General features: G+C 38.2%; 3 protein-coding genes across 3 annotated transcripts; 2 read left to right on the forward strand and 1 right to left on the reverse strand.

Moving 5' to 3' along the window:
• Nucleotides 1–286: 286 nt before the first annotated feature.
• LOC101290716 (subtilisin-like protease-like) lies at nucleotides 287–5,322 on the reverse strand. Its single transcript, XM_004309524.1, has 11 exons — nucleotides 5,183–5,322; nucleotides 3,506–3,644; nucleotides 3,308–3,399; nucleotides 3,100–3,197; nucleotides 2,786–2,944; nucleotides 2,026–2,699; nucleotides 1,836–1,921; nucleotides 1,493–1,738; nucleotides 1,290–1,404; nucleotides 998–1,190; nucleotides 287–915 (listed from the first exon to the last, which is right to left on the reverse strand). Exons 1-11 carry the CDS (start codon nucleotides 5,320–5,322, stop codon nucleotides 344–346), a joined length of 2,514 nt encoding a protein of 837 aa, XP_004309572.1. The 3' UTR covers nucleotides 287–343.
• Nucleotides 5,323–7,534: 2,212 nt separating this feature from the next.
• Nucleotides 7,535–11,674, forward strand: LOC101297603 (probable beta-1,3-galactosyltransferase 6-like). The gene is made up of 12 exons (XM_004309469.1): nucleotides 7,535–7,641; nucleotides 7,840–8,096; nucleotides 9,151–9,253; nucleotides 9,330–9,391; nucleotides 9,575–9,786; nucleotides 9,867–9,930; nucleotides 10,030–10,102; nucleotides 10,344–10,464; nucleotides 10,548–10,635; nucleotides 10,717–10,842; nucleotides 10,922–11,031; nucleotides 11,339–11,674. The coding sequence occupies exons 2-12, from the start codon at nucleotides 7,987–7,989 to the stop codon at nucleotides 11,485–11,487; spliced, it is 1,218 nt and encodes a 405-aa protein (XP_004309517.1). The 5' UTR covers nucleotides 7,535–7,641; nucleotides 7,840–7,986; the 3' UTR covers nucleotides 11,488–11,674.
• Nucleotides 11,675–15,486: 3,812 nt separating this feature from the next.
• LOC101297897 lies at nucleotides 15,487–18,880 on the forward strand. The gene is made up of 6 exons (XM_004309470.1): nucleotides 15,487–16,446; nucleotides 16,610–16,772; nucleotides 16,908–17,084; nucleotides 17,181–17,264; nucleotides 17,801–17,882; nucleotides 18,093–18,880. Exons 1-6 carry the CDS (start codon nucleotides 16,079–16,081, stop codon nucleotides 18,533–18,535), a joined length of 1,317 nt encoding a protein of 438 aa, XP_004309518.1. The 5' UTR covers nucleotides 15,487–16,078; the 3' UTR covers nucleotides 18,536–18,880.
• The last annotated feature ends 1,387 nt before the right edge of the window (nucleotides 18,881–20,267 follow it).

The raw sequence follows: 20,267 nt of genomic DNA on the forward strand, positions 1-20,267 counted from the left end.
AATTTTCATTATCATAGTTGGTAAGAGGTTTAATATTAGAGATCCAAATCATCATTTACCAGATTTTGAGCGCTGATACAATATGGATTACTTCCCATTTTTTGTGTATCCAATAATGATTTTTACGTTAAGAACGATGAATGTAGCAATGTACAAAGAATTTGACTCGGAGATCGAATTTATAAAGAAAAGTAGACATCAACCATTACACAAAATAAAGTGGAAAATTTCTATGAAAGCATGTATAAGTAAATGTATAATGGTTGAATCCTACCTTCATACATATGTGAAGGAACTCAAGGATCTGAAAAACAAAATTGTACTTAAATATTCCACTAGTTCTTCAGTTATCATCAGCAAAATGTTGTAAAAAATTTGTCCTCACTGACAAGGGAATTCTCACAGCATGCACTCTATCAGTCCAAGTAAGGCTTCCAAAATAGTACCCTGTGTTCATCTGGTGGGTTGTGGAAATCACAATCTCGAAAGTGAGTTTCTTTACCGTGGAGTTGAATACCAGAAGATTGGGTTTTACAGATACCACTGTTCCCAATGGAGGATCAATTGTGGCTTCATAAACGGATTTAGGGGCTCCTACATTTGTCACAGTTCTTGTTACAGTAATGGAATTTCCGAGGCTTGGTATGGTTATGGAAGGTAGGTTAATGTCCAAAAGAGAAGGTCTCTTCATGGGACATGTTGTGGCTTGGCCTGTGAGCCTTGTAATGTCAGAGTTGTTGTAGTCCATGGCACATAGATAATGCATGTAGTCTGCTGCGCCCATGTCATATACAAGACCCGGGTTTGATGCTGCATTCGGGTTCACAATGCCACCTCCAAAGTCGAATGGATTAGCCAACTTTTGAGGAGATCCCTCAGCAAAAATTGGTAAACGAGATGGACCATTGCTCCATGCTGCAGGATATATGATAATATTGTTGATTTGCAAATGTATCATAACAATCACATTGTATTAGAGTAACGAAAATTAGCATACCAGTTGTGACTAGCGCTGATCGAATGGCTGCTGGAGACCAGTTAGGATGCACTGCTTTGATGAGAGCCACAATGCCTGCGACATGAGGAGTAGACATCGATGTTCCCGAGTGCATAACATATCCAGCATCCGCAAATGAATCAAGTGGAGAAGTTGCAGCTAATATGTTCACACCAGGTGCAGTTACATCCGGCTGTCCACCAAGAAAAAAGAAAAAAGAAATGTACTATAAGCAGAGGCCATAACTTATATGGTGAACTATACTCAACATCAAAATGGTACTAATCGATACCTTGAGAATTGCTGGTGCAGCAGAGTTTGGTCCGCGAGATGAAAAATAGGCAACCTTGGCCGATATTGGCTTGCCCACAATTGTTGTAGGAGGGGTCAACTTCACAAGAGGATATCTGTGCATCTCATCCAAAAGTTGAGTATTAGAAACACACCTTTCAATACTAATCAGTGTCAAAGATGGTGTGAATGTCCAAGTGTTACCTGGTAGATCGGATATAAAACACTATTCGGGTGCCAATCTCATAGTCAACTTCAATGCAAGGAAAGTCATCGCTGCAGGGATACAAGCCGTCAGTTGGATTCTTTGCTATGATTAGGCCAACACCGCCAGCTTGTTTCACAGCATCTGAAGCTGTTGTTACATCTATCCTACGACCGAGTGAAGTGAAGCATAGAACCACCATTCCAGATACCATGGTGTTGTTAAGTGAGAGGGAATCACAGACACTGCAAAAGGGTACATCATCAAAATGTTACAAGTACTTGATTAACAGAATGAGACATTGTTGTAAGCAAGTAGTCAAAAGTTTTCAGATCATGGTACCCTGTAGCTGTAGGGTAAAGCCCTTTAGACTCCGGATATATCAAGCTTGTAAAACCAATCTCAAGTCCTGTAAACATAGCTTGACCCTAGAAGAACAATTAAGTATATAAATGGCTGTAGAAAATCCATAAGTATGGTTCAAAATCCCAAAACGGTAACTTGCCACACAATGAAAGAGAGGAAACAGTACCAGGAAAGTTTTGTTATTTCCTAAAGTTATGGAAGTAGGAAATGCTCGATCCATGGTGCTTGCTGCAACAGTTATGATCCATGGTGATATGTTCTGAACTGTCTGCGCCGAAGGTCCATCATTTGAAGCTGCACAAACAACAGTAATTCCCCTGGCTACAGCATGAAAGGAGCCAGTTGAAATTCCATCACGCTCATCCACATCAGAAAAGAGTGGAACTGAACCCCCAATTGAGAGTGACAATACATCAACTCCATCATGTATAGCTTCATCAAAACCTTTGAGCATATCAGCTGCTGAGCATTGACCTCCAAGCACATTCCAGCAAACCTTGTAAATGGCCAATCTAGCATTTGGGGCACCCCCTCTAATAGTCCCATGACCAAGGCCCTTGTAACTAACATTAGTCACAAAAGAACCAGCTGCAGTGCTAGCAGTGTGAGTGCCATGGCCATGTGCATCTCTTGGGGACATGAATTCAGTTCTTTTCGATGTGTTCAACGGTTTTCCATACTCAGCAAGTATTCCATCGTTGAACCAACGTGCTCCGATAATTTTTCTATTGCAATGCAATGTGGCATTAAACTTTTCCCCAGATTTACAAACACCCTTCCAGCGGGATGGAACTGACCCTAAGCCTTCTTCATTGAAAGATTTAGACTCTGGCCATATACCTGCTTAAGTCATTGTATTACATAAGTAGCTAGGCATTATTCTACGAGTTTTCATGCCTATGAGAGAGAGGAAGAAAGAAAGTCACCTGTGTCAAGGACACCTATGATAACACCATCACCCATGTTGCTGCTATGAAGAATATTGCTTGAAGGTGAAAGAGGAGAGAGGCCAAGAAAATCCCAACTCCTACTAGTTTGCAGCTTGTGTAGAGTATTTGGTATGACTCGAACAACATCAGGCAACTCTATAAGAATTCACACCATTTCATTGAGCTCATGAAAACAAATTTAAGAACAATACATATTAATGACTAGTACATGAGCTAAAGTTGGAATATTTCATGAATTTTCTGATCATTGCAAATTCACATATCTTTGTTTCATCAAGTTAGCAAGATACCTGCAAATTTTTGGGCTTGAGCCGCTGTAAGCTTGGCTGCAAATCCAGAGAAACCATGTCTGTAACTGTATACCATCAATTTTGAGGCCAAACTTTTACTGCAGCATAAGAAGCAACAAACGTTTTACAGTTTTACTCATAAATTGAAGCATCCTAACATATACAGTATTTTTTTTCCAATGTAACAGGTACCACTGTAATTAATTACCTTCCAACTATGGTGGCAAGCAAATCATGATGAGAATCAGTGATCAACTTGGGATTGTCATGTTGCCTCTCTCCCAGATAAACAATGTGAACCTGCAATTAGTTAAAGAATATATGCAGGTATCAGGACACCCTATCCAGGCTTACAGAAGAAGTGCATGTTCAAGATGTTGATAGATATAATGATGCTATTACATACATGGCTATTAGTCTTAGCTGCCACCACTGTTATCGATATTCCCTGCTCATTAAGAACACAAAGAAGGCATAACAAACCAAGTACTACTGTACTCATTGGGATGCTCATATTTTCTAGAGAAAGAGAGAAGATGAGGAGGCTGAACAAAGATCAACTGAGGATTAACATGTTGAGCTAGAGATGACTCTATTATTGGATTCTGGATCAAGAAATAAGGGTGATTGGTGGCTGAGCATGATAGCTTGGAGGCTGGGCCAAGTTCATAACAGTGGTGGGAAATTAAGAAAATATATGCTGCAAAGTCAAACATTAGATGTCTTTTTTTTGGTAATGTCTTTTTTTTTTAGATGTCAACTTCTATGTGGACACAAAGAAAATAGATTTAGATGCTTATGTTGGCAGTCTTCTTGTCTTAATGAAGATTTAATGATTTAAGTGGATTACATTCATTTGGTTATACAATGATTAATGAAAGTTTAGCTTGCTAACTAGTGAATTAATATCTACTGCAATGTAGATGTTCCATATATACTTTACTGGGAGGATTATATTGCTTCTGATCCAAAAGGAAAATGGAAGAAGAAAACTTGAAGATAATTGTACAAAAGTCTTGGACAGACTCAAAGGAAGCTTCTCTGCTTATGCATAAAGATCAACAGGGCATTATCTCTGGTTTGGCTTTGCTTGAATATTCTGGAGAATAACCCTTCAAATTTGACTATTAGCTCCTACAGAACAAAGGGCATTCATTCATTTTCTGGCCCACTTTTTTGTTCAAGAAGTAATCTCATGGAAAATTAGAGTATGCAGAAATGAAAATGGTCTATGGCTTTGGAAAAAAGACAATAGTCAATAGGTGATAAAATAGTCTGGGGTTCACATCCAAAACCAATTGACAATAGATAGAGTGGCCCAAACCCTTATAAACCACAGACAATGTCCTATGTTTCCCGATGTGGGATATATATCTCAACATGCCCATGCGTGGCGAATCTTCAAGCCTAACACGTGGACAACATTTGGGGTGACGTGGAGTTCGTGTGGCCTTTGGGCTTCACACGTGAACGTGGGTAACCCGCTCTGATACCATGATAACATAGTCTGGGGTTCACATCCAAAACTAATTAGCAATAGATGGAGTGGCCCAAACCCTTATAAATCACAGGCAATGTCCTATTTTTCTCAATGTGAGATATATATCTCAACAATAGGTACCGAGAGGTCTATAATTTGCTGGAAACAAAAATGCTAGCCAGGGATCAAAGAAGGTGATTAGAACTTCCTAAAATCCCTAGTGATTTACTGATTTGATCAATCTCACATTTTTCAATTATGAGCTTTGATCATTCAAGATGGGCCGTTAGTTATTACCAAGTCTTTTTCTCTTTGCAATGTTCACATATTAATAGTCTGGACCAAAACTAAAAAATAGACTAAATGACTTTCATCAGTCTATATTCTAGATGCCTTGCTCTATCCCAAAAAAAAAAAAAAAAACTAAATAATAATAATAATTCTAGATGCCTTGCCATACAGAATTTTCAAAACCCAGCTTGATCAGCAGAGCCAAGCGCATTCCTATATCAACTATGACTTTGGACTCTTTATTCACATATTATGAAAATAAGGAAAATGATATTTAGGTAGATAAACTTTAATCCGCAGAACCTCTAGAACCAGAGAACAATCTGGGCATCACAAATGCAAGCTGAGGATCCATCATTCACCATATCAATTAGTATCTTAATGGCTGTGGAATCTTCAGTAGGTTGAGCAGGAATAAGAATGATATGTAGCTTGAATGATTGGTTCTGCATTAGCCTAATCTTAACAGAAGAATACATACATTCCCAAGAAGATTATTATGATATATGACCCATATATATATATAACTGTAATGTGGACTTCTGCCTCCTCTCTTCTTTTCTATATTTAGGTATATATGACAGAATCATAGAATGACATATTAACTTGAACTAGAGAAACCCATAATGGCCTCTCACATGCAATTGATGCTCTGCGTAGAAAATTATACCAAATTAGCTTGGCACAACTAAGAATGAATCTTCCTTCCTGTTTCAAGAAACAAGCAAACAACTCAACTACATGTTTCCATCCCTATGTATACAAAAGTAGGCAGGTGACCTCCACCATTTTAGACTATAATGAGATGGAATTCCACTTTCCACTAGTGAACTTTATCAGTAAAAATTTTTGAAATGCCCATGCTGCAAATATGGAGCACTTACAACTCAACATGTTAAGTAGTCCATGATTGAGCAAAAAACCGGCATTGTGGCCTTGAATTAGGAATATCCTCCATTGCCCTTGATGAAATTTCTCACGAAATTAACTTAGACTCTAAATAATACTGCTACGCTTTTATAAAAACAAATTTCTAGCTCCGTCGTTAAATATCCGATTTGTTACGGTGAGCATCAAGCCATCAACCCTATACCGGTTTAAGACCAGTGCAAGGATTACGTTCTGCAACATGTGGGTATGGCTTAAAATATTTAGGGTAAAATATACAAGACATTAGACATGGAAAATTGTAGTGGATAAAACAATGAAAGAAACACAGCAGATCAAGACAGCTCCATGCTTGAAGATTAAGCTTTTGGCTCGAGTTTGCAGGACCTGAATATTATAAGGAAGCAAGAAAACAAAACAGATCAGAACAAAGAAAATCCGGCACTTGATGATCTGATACTCGAGAGGCTCATAGGTAAGAAACCTTATTATTAAACCAAGGTTGAAAAGGATGGAGGTGGGGACCACAGTCAAAGGGAGTCAATATGGACCCGTGAGGGAGGGGCAATAATGGTAAATAGTGGGTGTTTGCTTTTGAGAGCACGTCGACCTCATCATGTATTCACGTCGTCTTGTCTTGTCCTAGTCACTACAGGTGTCTGTGCCTTCAGCATTTCGTGCGGGGATGCGCACTAGAATTGACTATAGTACCCTTTACTCCTTGCCACATTTACACCACCGCCATTCACGTACCTTTTAAGTTTTAAGTTCCGCTTTTTTATGTTTGAATTCTGGATTCTCATCATCATAAAGTGTTTTTTTCTTTTTTCTTTGAGAATGATCATCATCATAAAGTGTTCAGTTTCATCATCTACCTTGAATTTGGACCAAACTACCCTCGATATCTTTAGCATCATAAGCTTTTTTGTCCAACTTTAAATTAGGAAAGCAGTGCATGGTTTATGGTTGTTAGTAATCATTAATCAATATTTAAAATTTTGAGCTTTTGAAAAATCAATATCAAGTTGTTTTCAACAAAATAGTTAAATGGTAAAGTTTTATATTTTAGTATATATTTTAGCTTACGTATATGTTCTCACCAACTGTTCGATTCTCACTTTCTATCAAATTTGTAGCCAAGCATACATCATTTACAAGAAATGTCAAAGTAAAACAATATTCAAATATAATGTTAGCCAACATGACTTGCAAAACTTTCTATCGATTATTATTATCTATAAATAATCAGATGTCGCATCATGCTGATTAACAATTTGATTTAAACGAATCAATTCTAAAGGTCATTTCGTTTAAGATTTGTTCATCATGTCGAGCAATATTGAACTTTTGTGCTTGAAGCATCATAGGACAAGTAAAGTTGGCGAGTCACCCACTAAAAAATCTTGTCTTGCAACGGTGATCAGTGCGTGCAATGCACAATTGTACCCTATGTGCATTGAGAACTCAACTTTAAATCTTACAACACAAAGATTATGTTTCTCTACTAATTTAACATTCAAGGTTTAATAATTATAATGGGGTGGAAGTAAAACAACGCATTACAAATACTTAGGGATGTGCAACATACTATTGTAACTTAGGGATGTGCAACATATACTATCATAACAATACAAGATCAACAGTAATATAGTCAACTAAAACAAATGAGTTTATATCCAAACCAAAACAAGATCAATAGTACATTACAAAAATTACAAAATGAGAAAAGAAATCAAGGATTAACAATTGAAAATCAAAAGAAAGAAAAAAAAAGTTGGCAGAAACTAAACCAAAACAAAGGAAAACAGATGAACCGATTGAGAGAGAGAGGCAGAGAAAGTAGCCGGGCCAATACATTGCTTGAGAATAAAGGGGCATTATTGGTAAGTTAAAGCTGCTCGAATATATAATATTTTCCCGTGACAGAATTACAAGGTAGCCCATCTGCCCAGAGACTGAAATTGATTGGTTTAAGAAAGCTGATCGATCAAAGTGAAACAAAAAAAGCACAACACTTCACCTTAAACTCCATCAATTTGTTTTCCCTTTCCTTTTCAAACTTGGGTCTACTTTTACTTCAGGGACATGGTTTTGTTGGTGTCAACTCTGTGCTGTTGCTCTTGATGGGTTTGCTTGTGTCTTCTTCTTAACGCTCCAGGAGCCCCACCTCAGTAGAGAAAAGGTTAAGCAAAGAGAAGAAGGTTCCTTAAAGCTGAAGCCTTTGTGAAATGAAGATGGGTGTGAGCAGACCTCACAAGGTTGGCAATGGAGTCTCGACCAGATGGGTTTCTCTCTTCTGCATTGCCAGCTTCTTCTTGGGTGTTCTTGTTGTCAACAGGTTCTTTTCTGTTCTTTGAGATTCAGCTTCTAGATTTGCTTATGGGACTTATAAATTTTGGTCTTTATGTTGTTTTGGATGTGAATGAGGTTTATCTGGTTTCTGGAATTCAAAAGTCCCTGCTTTTGGAATCCATGATGCTCAAGATTCCCACTTTAGTTGTTTTCGATTGTCATAAGTGACCATTTTAGGTGCAAGTATTGGTCTTAATCTCAGTACTTGAATTGGCAAATGTGAACAAGTGTCTTGCTCGTAGATGTGAGTAGACTATGTCTTTAAGGATAGTATGTAAAATTAGAGTTTTAAGTATGAAATGTAGTAGATTTGGTGATGTTTAGCTCTGAAATCTGAAAGCTCGAGTGACTTATTGGATATTTGAATTGGCAAATGCAATGAAATCTCTTACATTCATGTAATTCGATTCAGATTTGGGTTTGGGCGCTCATTTGCTTCGAGGTTGATTTTGTAACTGTGGAAATTTTAGGAGGTCGATGATCTATTTTGAGGCCTAGCCCAGGCATTAACAGATGGTTTTTGAAAGGCAAGTTAGTGAGATTTTGTCAATAAGCTGATGGTGACTAATTGAGAGAGTTCAATGGTGCTTGAAATTGGTCAGCAGTGTTAAATGGGGACAGTGTCTAGATCCTTATTCCCATATAATGAAGTCCATTTTGAGTATCTATTGCTGAATGCAAACTAGAGTTCACTTTGCATCCAAGCTTTATTCCTTATAAAAGCCCAGCCTACTTTTAGTAGGAATATTTATTCATGACAGAAATTGGTTCCTAATTAAAATAAGTTCCGGGACAACCACATTGTACCGGAACTTGTCAAAATGGAGTTCATCATAGCCTTATTTCCCATGAGAGATACAATGTGTCTTGCATCGTGTTCATATCTGTGAATAACGTGTGTACGATGTGCCTTGAGCTTGCATGACCAGAGGTTGGAGGTCATTCATTCTCCCAATGAAATGAGACACAAGACTATATTTCTCTGCTCCCTACCGTTCTTTTCTTATATGAACTTCAAGTGGTTCATGTTTGTTTTCCAGGTTTTGGGCTGCCATTGATCCGGATAAAATGGATGAAGAGGCTTCATCACTGGAGAAACATCAATCGATTTCTCTTCAGTCTGCTGTCAATTGTGAGAAGAAGGCGAGTTATAAGATCCTGATATTCATTAGTTCCATTTATTTCGTAAAGCACTTCAATAATATCTATGCAATTCCAGGGAGACACTGATGAGGCGGGAGACATCTTTTCTCAAGTCTCGCAAACACATGATGTGATCAGGTGAATTCTTTTTTTGTACTATTATATTTAGGGAGCTTCTATTCATACATCTTTTCTCAGGTCTTGCAAACACATGATGTGATCAGAGAAAATTACTTTGTGTGTGTGAGTGAGTTAACTTCTTTGTGTGCTATTGTATGATTGAAACTGCTTCATATGTAACACTCATGTTGACATTCTTAGGAAGCTAGACAAGACAATCTCCGCATTGGAGGTGCAGCTAGCAGCAGCTAGAGCTTCCAAATCTGACAATAATGAAGGATCTCCGGTGTTTACAAAACCAGGAAGCGAATCATTCGAGGAGCGCCAAAAGGTTTTCTTTGTCATGGGAATCATGACTGCCTTCAGCAGCAGAAAGCGAAGGGATTCAATCAGGGAAACATGGATGCCTGGAGGTGTGAATATAAGAACTTAAGAACTATTCTCTAACATCAAAAGTAGTAGCAGCTATAATAAATTATCCTTTTTTCCCTAGGTGACGAGTTAAAGAAGTTAGAGACAGAGAAGGGAATTATAATGCGGTTTGTTATTGGACACAGGTAGGCTAACTCTTGTTGCTAGTGGCTGGTGTTTTACTGCTTACTTCAGACTGATAATCTTCCAACATAATTGGTTCAATTTTTCATTTTAATCCTCAGTGCATCCACTGGTGGTGTTTTGGACCGTGCCATTGATGCAGAAGATGTAAAACACAAGGATTTTTTCCGACTGGTAAGTTACTGAGTGCTGAGGCCCAAGGTAGCCTGTTATATTAATCAGTATTTTGAAGACTTATGCAAAGTGTGATGCATGCAGATCTGTATTCTTGGGTACCCAATCAAAGGAACAATTTTTTTTTTTTGAATCCTTTGGTGGGCTTGTTCTAGTTGTTTAAGTTTTTCATGTTCTCCTTTGTATCAAAATTGAAATACTTTGGTGAACCTTATACCTTGTTACCAATGTATGTCTGCAGAACCATATAGAGGGATACCATGAATTATCGTCCAAAACCCAAACATATTTTACAGCAGCTGTCAATAAGTGGGATGCTGACTTTTATATTAAAGTTGATGATGATGTGCACGTAAATCTTGGTTAGTGTATTTATATTCTTTCTGCTTTCGAAACTGGATGGGGGAACAGCTTCAGGGCACTAAGTTTAGTTAACATTTCACAGGTATGGTTGGTTCTACTTTGGCCCGCCATAGATCAAAGCCTCGTACGTATATTGGATGCATGAAGTCTGGACCTGTCCTGGCACATCAGTAAGCAAACGAACATTGGGCATCCTTCTTATGTTTATTCATACCCATCATGATGTATTGATGTATATACCTTTGCTTTAGGGGGGTCAAGTACCATGAACCAGAATATTGGAAATTCGGAGAGGAGGGAAATAAATATTTCCGGCATGCAACAGGTCAAATATATGCACTTTCCAAAGATTTGGCAACCTACATTTCAGTTAATAGGTAAGACCTTTTGTGGAGCATCATTTTTCCTGAGGATATATAACTATAAAGTTAGTAATTGAGTTCTTGTTTCCTCCAGGCACATACTTCACCGATATGCGAATGAAGATGTTTCTTTGGGTTCTTGGTTTATTGGTCTTGATGTCCAGCACATTGATGAGCGAAGCCTTTGCTGTGGGACTCCTCCAGGTAAGTTATCATAATGTGATTTTGGTTTTTCTAAGCCAATAACCGTTACTTAATTCAAGATTGATGGTTTCATGATCTGTGTTTCAATTAAGAGTTATATTAAGAATAAATTAACGTCTGCTCTGATCATGTGCTGAAAACTGTAGCAATTGTAGCAAGCTTAAACATGTAATCTTTAGTTCATGCCTCTAATTAGATTAAGTACTAGCAAAGCTTAAGGACGTAAATCTTTAGTTCTTGTTTCTAATTAGAACAGGTACTTTTCGTGCTTTTATTCATTACAATGAAATATATATCTCTGTCATAGATTGCGAGTGGAAAGCTCAAGCCGGGAATCCCTGTGCTGCATCATTCGATTGGAGCTGCAGCGGCATATGCAAATCAGTGGAGAGAATGGAGGAGGTGCACCAGAGATGTGGAGAGGGTGATGATGCGATTTGGCACACCAGTTTCTAAAACTACCTTCTTGCTCACTTCTAGACTTCTAGTATTGTAATGTAAATGTGTATGCATCAACAGGAAAAAAAAAAAAAAAAAAAAAAAATTAGGATGAACGCACCATCTGCCCCATTTTTGCTCATTCAAGCCCGGGACAGTTTGGCATATGATTAATTTAACTATTGCACATATGCAATCTTTAGTCAGGAGTTCTGGAGATAATCCACAATTTCTTTCCGAGTTTGATACTCTTTGCTACTTACTTGTAACACTAACTGACTAACAACAACACTGTTCTTTTATCATACTAACACCAACACATGCTTGGATGTGAAACATTGTGCTTCATGTGCATTCTGTAGCGTTTAAGAGAGAAGCTTTTAGCCCTTTCCAAGTCTTATTTCTGGTTAAAGATTTTGAACACTACCATGTTGAATTCTACCCAACTCTGGCTTTGAGCCTCTACTGTGAGACCAGTCAGGCAGTCAAGTCCGATATGAAATTCAAACCTACGCGTGTTAAGCACTTGATATTCCATTCTTGCATGTGTATCACTCTTTTGTACTGAGATTGGCTTTCCGCTCCTGCACTTTTTGAGGCTCTACCACTCATATTCAACAGCGTTATGAATCCATTGTTCAATTGTTTACGCAGCTCTTAATCAAGTATATGCATTCCCAAAGATAACCGACCATATGAAATTGACATATACCATATCGTATACTCGAAGCAAACCATGACTAGGTGGAAATTTGAAATTGACACGTACCATACCAAAGATCTTCAATACGCGAAGTAAACCGTGACGAAGTGGAATTGTGGAAATATGAGGACCATAAAGACGTTAGGCCAGGATCAATGTGACAGCCCTGATTGCTAATTATAATTAGACAAGAAGTAGCACATCTGATGGGATTTTCCCATAAAATCATACAGTGTAAAAATGAAGTAGTGGAAGAAGAAAACTCCAACTGGCATATTGCCCAATATTCCTTATTGAAGAAAATCTTAAGCATGCAAGTGCAACAGAGCCATCAGTCCAGGACCTACTCACCTAATCACCGCCAGTTTGGCATCTTTGTCAAGCACACAATTGATAGAATCTATTTAGAACATCAATAATCAATTTCCCAAGGTACGAAAATCCAAGGCTTCACATTATGGTTTGGAACTACTTCGGATCATCAGCTAGCTTGTGGTCCAACTATGATCGAGTGACTTGAGTAGTTAAGTTGGTTTTAATGAGTCAATGGCCGGAATGTGTTCTTGTTTCTCACTTCTGAAAGATTTTTGACAGCTTTTAGAGTTTGTTTAATAAGTTTGATATATATTATTGACTTATTTCATAACATTTAAACTTTGAATCTACACAATATAATGTGTTCGTTTCAGTTCGTGAAATCACACATAAAAGTTTTGATTATAACGAGTGGGAGTAGAAAAGCTCTTGCATGTGTAAAGCGTGAAAGTGAAGGTTTGGGTATAGAGGGCTTGTGCTTGTTTAGTTGTCTATTCTCAAAGCAGAAGGATCAACTAGGTGAAGCAGCAGCTATACATGTGAGTGGAAGATCATAAAGGTGATTTAGTATACACATGAATTCTTGGACTGCACTTTCTTTGCCATTTAAAATAAGTCGCACGACGAAAACATGGCGTAGATCATATGACTCATATCAAATTGGGGTCGGTTCAGCATGACATTGCATTATTGAGTCCCGTAACCAATATCTGTATGGAAGTTACTGGTGTGCAAAATGCTATGAAAACTATGTTGACATCACTTTCCACATGCTCTCACAAGTCTTTCGTTTGCGGTAGATTTTGACATTGAACATGTTTTGGCCGTACGTATGATTGTTATGAAAACAATTTATCGAGCAATTTGATCGTTCTCTTTGTTCTCGTCATAGCTTTCATTTACATGGTTTTCAAAGTGTTTAGCTTGTGATAAATTTCAAAGTAAATAAATGCGTTTTAAAGGATAAAGTGAATATATACCTCGTTTGATGATCAATTATTATTATTTTGATGTAATTTGTTAGGCGCGCACAAATAAAAGAATAGCAATTTTCTTCGCTTATTCTATATTTGCCGGCTATTGCAAACCTAGATATGATAGTACCACGTTACTGCATGTGTCCACGCAATGTTGGGTATTGACCGTATTGTGATACTTCTTTTTACTCAAACAAGCTAACCTGACTAAACTAGGTGTGAAATTCTACATTGAATAAAAATGACCATAAGAGAAGGGTCAGGTCAAATAGTTTGGCAATTCAAAAGGTTGGAACATAGGAAAGTTTTGGGGGCAGAGAGACCATGCACACATTTGAATTCAATCCTATACTATACTATTAATCTATTATTCATAAGAATTTCAGACCAAAAAATGTTGAAAGCTTCATCAACTCATCTAGTTGACCGTTCTGAACTAATTATGCAAATTCGACTCGATCTATAGTCAGAAAGAAGCAGCAGAGTCGAGCGCGTGCATTTGGATCAATTCAAGCGAGTCAAATGCTGGAATTAGGGATTGATGAGCTAAGGGAAAGCATTGAGGCATTATTTTATGGATGCCACTAAGCTTAGTTTATGTTATAAATTTTTAGTGTTTGTTTTCTGCGATGAATATGAAACTAGCTTCATTCTATGGAACCTCAAATGATTAGGATTTCCTTCACCAAAAGGATCTGTTAGAGTTTCCATGTAGTTTTGTCGGTGGTTTACCTCATGAACTTAATTAGAATCATAATTATTTTTGTGAGTTCTTTTATCAGTCTTGAATTTATAATTCGTAAGTTTTATTTTGATACAGTAGTTTTTCAAATTCCATCAAAATAGTATGAATAGAAAATTTTAAAAACTAGCTTTTCGGTATAGATGGCTTGAATGCGAGGATGTAATAAAACTTTATAATTAATTATGCAAGCATAGGATAAGACTAGTTTAAGTAGTGATGTGATGTTGGTGTTTAGTTTAGTTTTGAGCGGGTAACTATGAACAACTTGGTCCATGAGTTTGGTAGGAAAGTAGAGATCAACTTGGTCTTGTAGGACTCCGGCCATATCACCGATGGTATTGTGTTCTGTATAGGACCATTTGAATTTCTTCAAGTTATAGTTAATGTACATTTAGCCTTCAAAAGTTCAAATTTTACGGCTCATTGTTTGATTTGCTTAATGTTCTTCCCTTTGTTGTGATCCATATGCTCTTAAGAAATATATCAAAGAAAAATTACACATCCATGACCGCTCTTTGGAGGCATATGTTAGAAAACAACCATGACTAAGAATAATTGAATAAGTAATGTGTACTAGTATAAGAATATTAACTTAACATACGTGTATTATCACATGCAGGGAATGCATGCTCACACAAAGAAAACAATTTTTAAGAGATTGTGAGTGACAAGTAAATATGATAGCTGAAAGTAAATATCATTGTTTTCAGTTGTTTTAGTTTCTGCTTTTATAGTTAATATTTTAACATATGTGGGTGATGTACAATATTTGTCCCTCTCAGAGTCTTTCAAAAACTGTCTATCATGTGAACAAACATGCTAGTATAAGTTCTTTAGAAGATTTACCATCTTTACGATTATAGTAAGTTAGCTATGTTTTATTTTTGTTTTTGTTTTTTTTTGAATAAAGATCTACAGAAAATCAGCGTTGGTGTCCAAAATCATATATATGTTTTTTATTTTTTGTATAATGAGATAGGATCATTAACCTATGGTAATTATAGACCACCAAGTTTTTGGAGCTTAGCTCTGTCCACAACATTCTCAAAATAAGGGAGCACAAAGAATAGCAAACAAAACGAAACAAATAACCAATGTTTTCTCCTAAGCCAACACAGAAATAATAGAAAGTGAAGGAGAGTAAGAATTCACTCAATTCAGCACAGGAAAATCCAAGTCAAGGGAAACGTGAAGAACGAGAACGCGGCTACCCACAGAGACCATAATAGAGCCAAAGCCATTGGTATATATAAAGGGCATCAACAACAAGAGCGGCCAATGCATCAAACCAAAGGCTTCGTCTTCACCAAGCATATTTCCATTTCACTCCGCCACTGAGAGCGAAAGAGAAAAAAAAAAGCTTCTGCCCTTTGGTTAATTTTTACCGCCACCCTCTTCAACTTGGTTCCATTTCATCTGGTGGCTATTGGCCAAACAAACCCCAAGAAACCAAATTAACGAAAGAAAACAAAGCTCTCTGGTTGGGTCTAACTCAGCCTCTCAGACCCTGAGAATCCCAACAAGCGTCTCTCTACCGCTTATCTTCGCAAATCTTATCCACACCCTCTTTGTCTTCTCCTTCCCTCTTCCTCCTCATCATCATCATCATCTTCTCTGCTGCAAGAAGAAAACCATATCTAAATCTTTTCTTCCCCTCCTCCTCTCCCTTATTATATATATTTCTTTCCTTGTTACACATACCTCTAAAACCCATCTACTTGTTGGGTCTCAGCCCTCTTGGAGATTTGGTTATCCCCCTATCTACCCATCTCTCAAAACCCTCGAATAATCGCTGCGCTTAACGCATACCTCTATTCGATTCAATTGAGGGTTTTGTTTATATCAATATTTGGATACACAGTAGAAAATATGGGTTTGGCGTCGGCTTTGGTGGAGATTCTGGGGAGACCGGAAGTGTTCTGGGAGCTGGTGAAGTTCATAACCCCTATATGGATTGCTGTGATTGTTGGGGTTTTCGTTGGGTGGGCGTGGCGGCCCAAATGGGTGACGGTGGTTGGTAGAGAATTGTTGGATAGCTCCTCACAAAAGGAGTCGTCTTCTTCTTCTTCTTCCTCATCGGCTTCTTCATCATCTTCATCGCCACCCGCGCCGGCCACGTGTGGGATTTCGATTTCGAGTTTGAGTTCGTTGCTGCCAAACTGCATTCCTTGGGCTGCTGACGATACCGTTGAGGACCGGGCTCTTACTTTGCCACCTACCACCAATACTGATTCCAGGTTTGTTTGACTCGCCTTGTTAATTGAACAAATTTCGCAACTTCAATTGGATTATGTGTCAAAGATTATACAAACTTTAGAAACTTGGGTTTCGGTTAGTTTGATGTAATTAGGGAGTTAAATTGAGCTTTGGATTGATGAATCAATTTTTTGGCTCTGGCAGTTGCTCACAGATTGAAAAAGAAGAATCTTGTAGTGTCAACGATGAGGATTTACGCCACATATGTCAGCTTGTTGAGGAGAAAGATGGAGGTCCTGCCTGGATTCATATGATGAATAAGTCAACTCCAACTATGGGCTACCAAGCTTGGCGTAGAGATCCTCAGGTAGCTAGCTGTCTTTACTTATGGTTTCGGTTGAGTTGAGGTCTTCGATGGGTGGATGATGATGGAGTACTGTTTTGCATTTATGTATTTTGTTGGTGAGGTTAACTGAATTTTGTTCTTTTTGGTGTGTTGTAGACTGGACCTCCACAATACCGAAGTAGAACTGTATTTGAAGATGCTTCACCTGAGACAGTGAGGGATTTCTTTTGGGATGATGAGTTTCGAGCAAAGTGGGATGACATGCTTATCCATGCTTCTACTTTGGAAGAATGCCCGACTACTGGAACTATGCTAGTGCACTGGGTCCGCAAGGTGAGAAATGTGTCTATTTGTGTATCTCTGGTCTTGAATTGTGCTGGTTGCATTGGCTTATGACTTTGTTTGTTTTTCTTTTTGTCATGGACACAGTTTCCATTCTTTTGTAGCGACAGAGATTACATGATAGGCCGTCGCATTTGGGAATCAGGACGATCGTACTACTGTGTAACTAAGGTAAGAGAAGGAAAAGCTCTCTATACAGCCTCACAGACAAATGATCATATCATTGTATAGCCTTACATTGTGGATGGGTTCTTTTTTGTTCCACCTTATTCATTTTTTCTCGCTTTGGCTATGTAACTAGTTTGGAATAGTTATAAATGATTAGCTTTAATTTGCTGAAGAGTTTTAGCTACCAAAAAAAAAAAACGAAACTATATACGTGTGTTCTGGTCAATGCATCTTTGTTCAGAAAATTAGTTTCAAACTCTAGTAATTTAGTAGCATAGCAATTTTGGTAATTGCAATATGGTGACATGAGCTGGTTGTCAATACTCGATAAGCAAATTGAGTTATTGTTATTTTCTGGTGCTAATAAGTGGAATCTTAAAGAAAACTTGTTCTCAATTGTAGACCAGAACAGGAATTTCAGTGAATGTTGCGAAGTGTTTTATTTGAGCTAGTTTGTGGTTTTGACGAGATATTTTTAGAAGAAATTTACTTCTGATTCAGGATTTCAGGAAATAATGTGGTTATTTTATATGTTTCAGGGAGTGCCCTCCTCTGCTGTGCCAAGGCGTGACAAACCTAGACGTGTTGATTTGTACTATTCAAGCTGGTGCATTCGTGCAGGTAACGGCATGTTTCCAATATGAATTTCTCTAAAGCAAAGTGGTTTTGATTTTTGGAAAAATTCAGCGATGGAGAGAAAAACATCTTTGTGACTTCTTAAGCAAAGGACTTTATGTTCTTTCGATGCATTAAAATGTCACATAGCTTTCTTATCTTAATTGTCTTCTTGGGAACACGTGCTGATTAAAATTATATCCGTTGTATGAACAGTTGAATCAAAAAGAGGGGATGGCCAGCTTACTTCATGTGAGGTTATACTGTTTCACCATGAAGATATGGGTATTCCTTGGGAGATTGCGAAACTTGGAGTTCGTCAGGGTATGTGGGGAGCTGTAAAAAAGATTGAACCAGGCCTACGTTTATATCAGAAGGAGAGAGCCGCTAAAGCGCCACTTTCCCGGTGTGCTAAAATGGCCCAGATCAACACAAAAGTCAGTGCAGATTACTTGAGATCGGTGGAGAACAGCACCAAGGATTCCATGGAGGTTGAAATTTCAGATTCAGCGGAGAAACCAGTAGGGAGGAACATACCTAAAGCTCTAATTGTTGGAGGGGCATTAGTTCTTGCTTGCAGTCTTGATCGGGGGCTCTTGACTAAGGCCGTTATATTTGGGGTAGCCAGAAGATTTGCCAAGATTGGGAGGAGGTTGTGATCTAACATGGCTATTGCTTCATTTGAGAGATGCCAAGCTAATGGCTGTCAAGAGAAAGTGGGAACTGCCAAGTGATGAATATTCGAACTTGCCCCCTTTCAACTGGATTGGAGGTGTCACATTCTTTCTCCTTTTTGTTTTAGCTATGAATATAGCTTTAATTGTATAAGTACCCCCAGGCCAAAAGATAGGAAAGCAAGACGAGAGAGCATATAGCCGTATTCATTTTAAAGTTGGAAATGTCATGAAAGGATCTTGTTCTGCAAGAATAAACAGAAATGTTCTTTTAATGTTCATTTTCTTTCTTCAATATATTGATGTTCATAACCAATTGATATTCATAGCATATGATGACTTTTCCTTGAAAGAAAGAACTGGGTTTTGATAGAAACTAGCACGTTCACTTTGCACACTGCTGCGAAGTTGCATTGTATAGCATTTAAGAGTCCTCAAAAGATGACTTGAATTCTATGTTCACGTGGCTCAGCACTCGGCACGCTAGGAATTCACACCAGCAGTTCATCTGGGGCCTGACTTCAAGAAAGTCGGCTATTCATACCGTTATCGTTTTTGACGGATCTGTGTTTAAGTAATTGAGTGTGCAAGCATCACAATCTGATGCACAGAAGCAAGCAATCAATATATAATTCCCTTGGCCCCCGTTCTTCAGGACAGCCTAACCTTAACAATTGGCTGAGTGGTCCTTAAGACTATAAATGAAGCATAATGGAACCTATTATCACCATCTTAAAGCTTAAAGCCTGTGGACATGACTTTTTGCCTACTGGCTGCTGTGAATAATACCATACATTTTGCATCCAACTCATTTAAGGGGCATTGAAACATCGGTGAGTTCTGGAATGCTCCGGAGCGTCCGTGCTCCGCGTTTGTCCACCTTACGTGTAGCTCGTCCACTGGCACCTGTAAAAAACAGCTGTGAGTCCACCGTTAGTCTTCCTCGGGTTTTTGAGCGCGTGGTATGCACATCGTCGGTAAGTTTTTGAAGCGCAATTCAGAGGCGAATTTGGGGAACAGTGTCGAGTTGTGTTGAAGAAGCTTCAATTGGGAGCACTATATTAGCAGCCACAAACAGATGGAGAATTGGAAAAGGAAAAACAGAAGATCGACGGGACTGGTTTATCTATGGAGATCTATATATCGCAGGTGTGTTGTGTTGATGAAGGTTTGTGATGGGAATCACTGTAGCGCCACATTGTATTTATTGAAGATAGCATCCTTAAGAGCGGACGGTTATACAACGAGTGAGAGTGAGGAATAGAAATTGGCCGCGAGTCCTCTGAATATTGTCGATCCAGATGGTCATTCCGGGAGACGAAAGTCAGCTGGATTCTGAAACTCATGGATAATAGTTGATTGGATTTCTCGTACCCGCTTTGTTGAAGGTCACTGATTATTATGAAAGTGTTATTGAAATCGTCTATCTATAATGCAATTTGCTGATGAATTGTAAACTACTGGAACTGGGTTTCTGTCTAGAAATATCGAGATCTGATTGTTATGGTTTATATTGAATTCAAATTTAAGTACTGCTGTGTTGTTAAACGTAGTGCTTTAATGTCTGTAATGCTTACGGGCCTGTGTTGTTTGGGTAGATCACATGAAGATGGATGGGACTGATGGAGAATTATTATCATGAGTTGTCTTCAACCGGGGAGGATCCTGAGAATGATAAAGTAGCTCAGAAAGATTACAGAGAAGGTGATTCCTTTTC

This window comes from Fragaria vesca, unplaced genomic scaffold (genome assembly GCF_000184155.1).
Source record: "Fragaria vesca subsp. vesca unplaced genomic scaffold, FraVesHawaii_1.0 scf0512956, whole genome shotgun sequence".
Taxonomy (NCBI): domain Eukaryota; kingdom Viridiplantae; phylum Streptophyta; class Magnoliopsida; order Rosales; family Rosaceae; genus Fragaria; species Fragaria vesca.

Coding starts and splice junctions, on each gene's coding strand:
- LOC101290716 (XM_004309524.1), bottom strand. CDS start 5,322: ATGCAGAACCAATCATTCAAGCTACATATCATTCTTATTCCTGCTCAA. Junction 2,945..3,099: donor TCAAGCCCAAAAATTTGCAG/GTATCTTGCTAA, acceptor GAATTCTTATAG/AGTTGCCTGATGTTGTTCGA. Junction 1,739..1,835: donor CTTTACCCTACAGCTACAGG/GTACCATGATCT, acceptor ACCCTTTTGCAG/TGTCTGTGATTCCCTCTCAC.
- LOC101297897 (XM_004309470.1), top strand. CDS start 16,079: ATGGGTTTGGCGTCGGCTTTGGTGGAGATTCTGGGGAGACCGGAAGTG. Junction 17,085..17,180: donor TAGTGCACTGGGTCCGCAAG/GTGAGAAATGTG, acceptor TCATGGACACAG/TTTCCATTCTTTTGTAGCGA. Junction 17,265..17,800: donor CGTACTACTGTGTAACTAAG/GTAAGAGAAGGA, acceptor TATATGTTTCAG/GGAGTGCCCTCCTCTGCTGT.
- LOC101297603 (XM_004309469.1), top strand. CDS start 7,987: ATGAAGATGGGTGTGAGCAGACCTCACAAGGTTGGCAATGGAGTCTCG. Junction 9,392..9,574: donor CAAACACATGATGTGATCAG/GTGAATTCTTTT, acceptor TGACATTCTTAG/GAAGCTAGACAAGACAATCT. Junction 9,931..10,029: donor CGGTTTGTTATTGGACACAG/GTAGGCTAACTC, acceptor TTTAATCCTCAG/TGCATCCACTGGTGGTGTTT.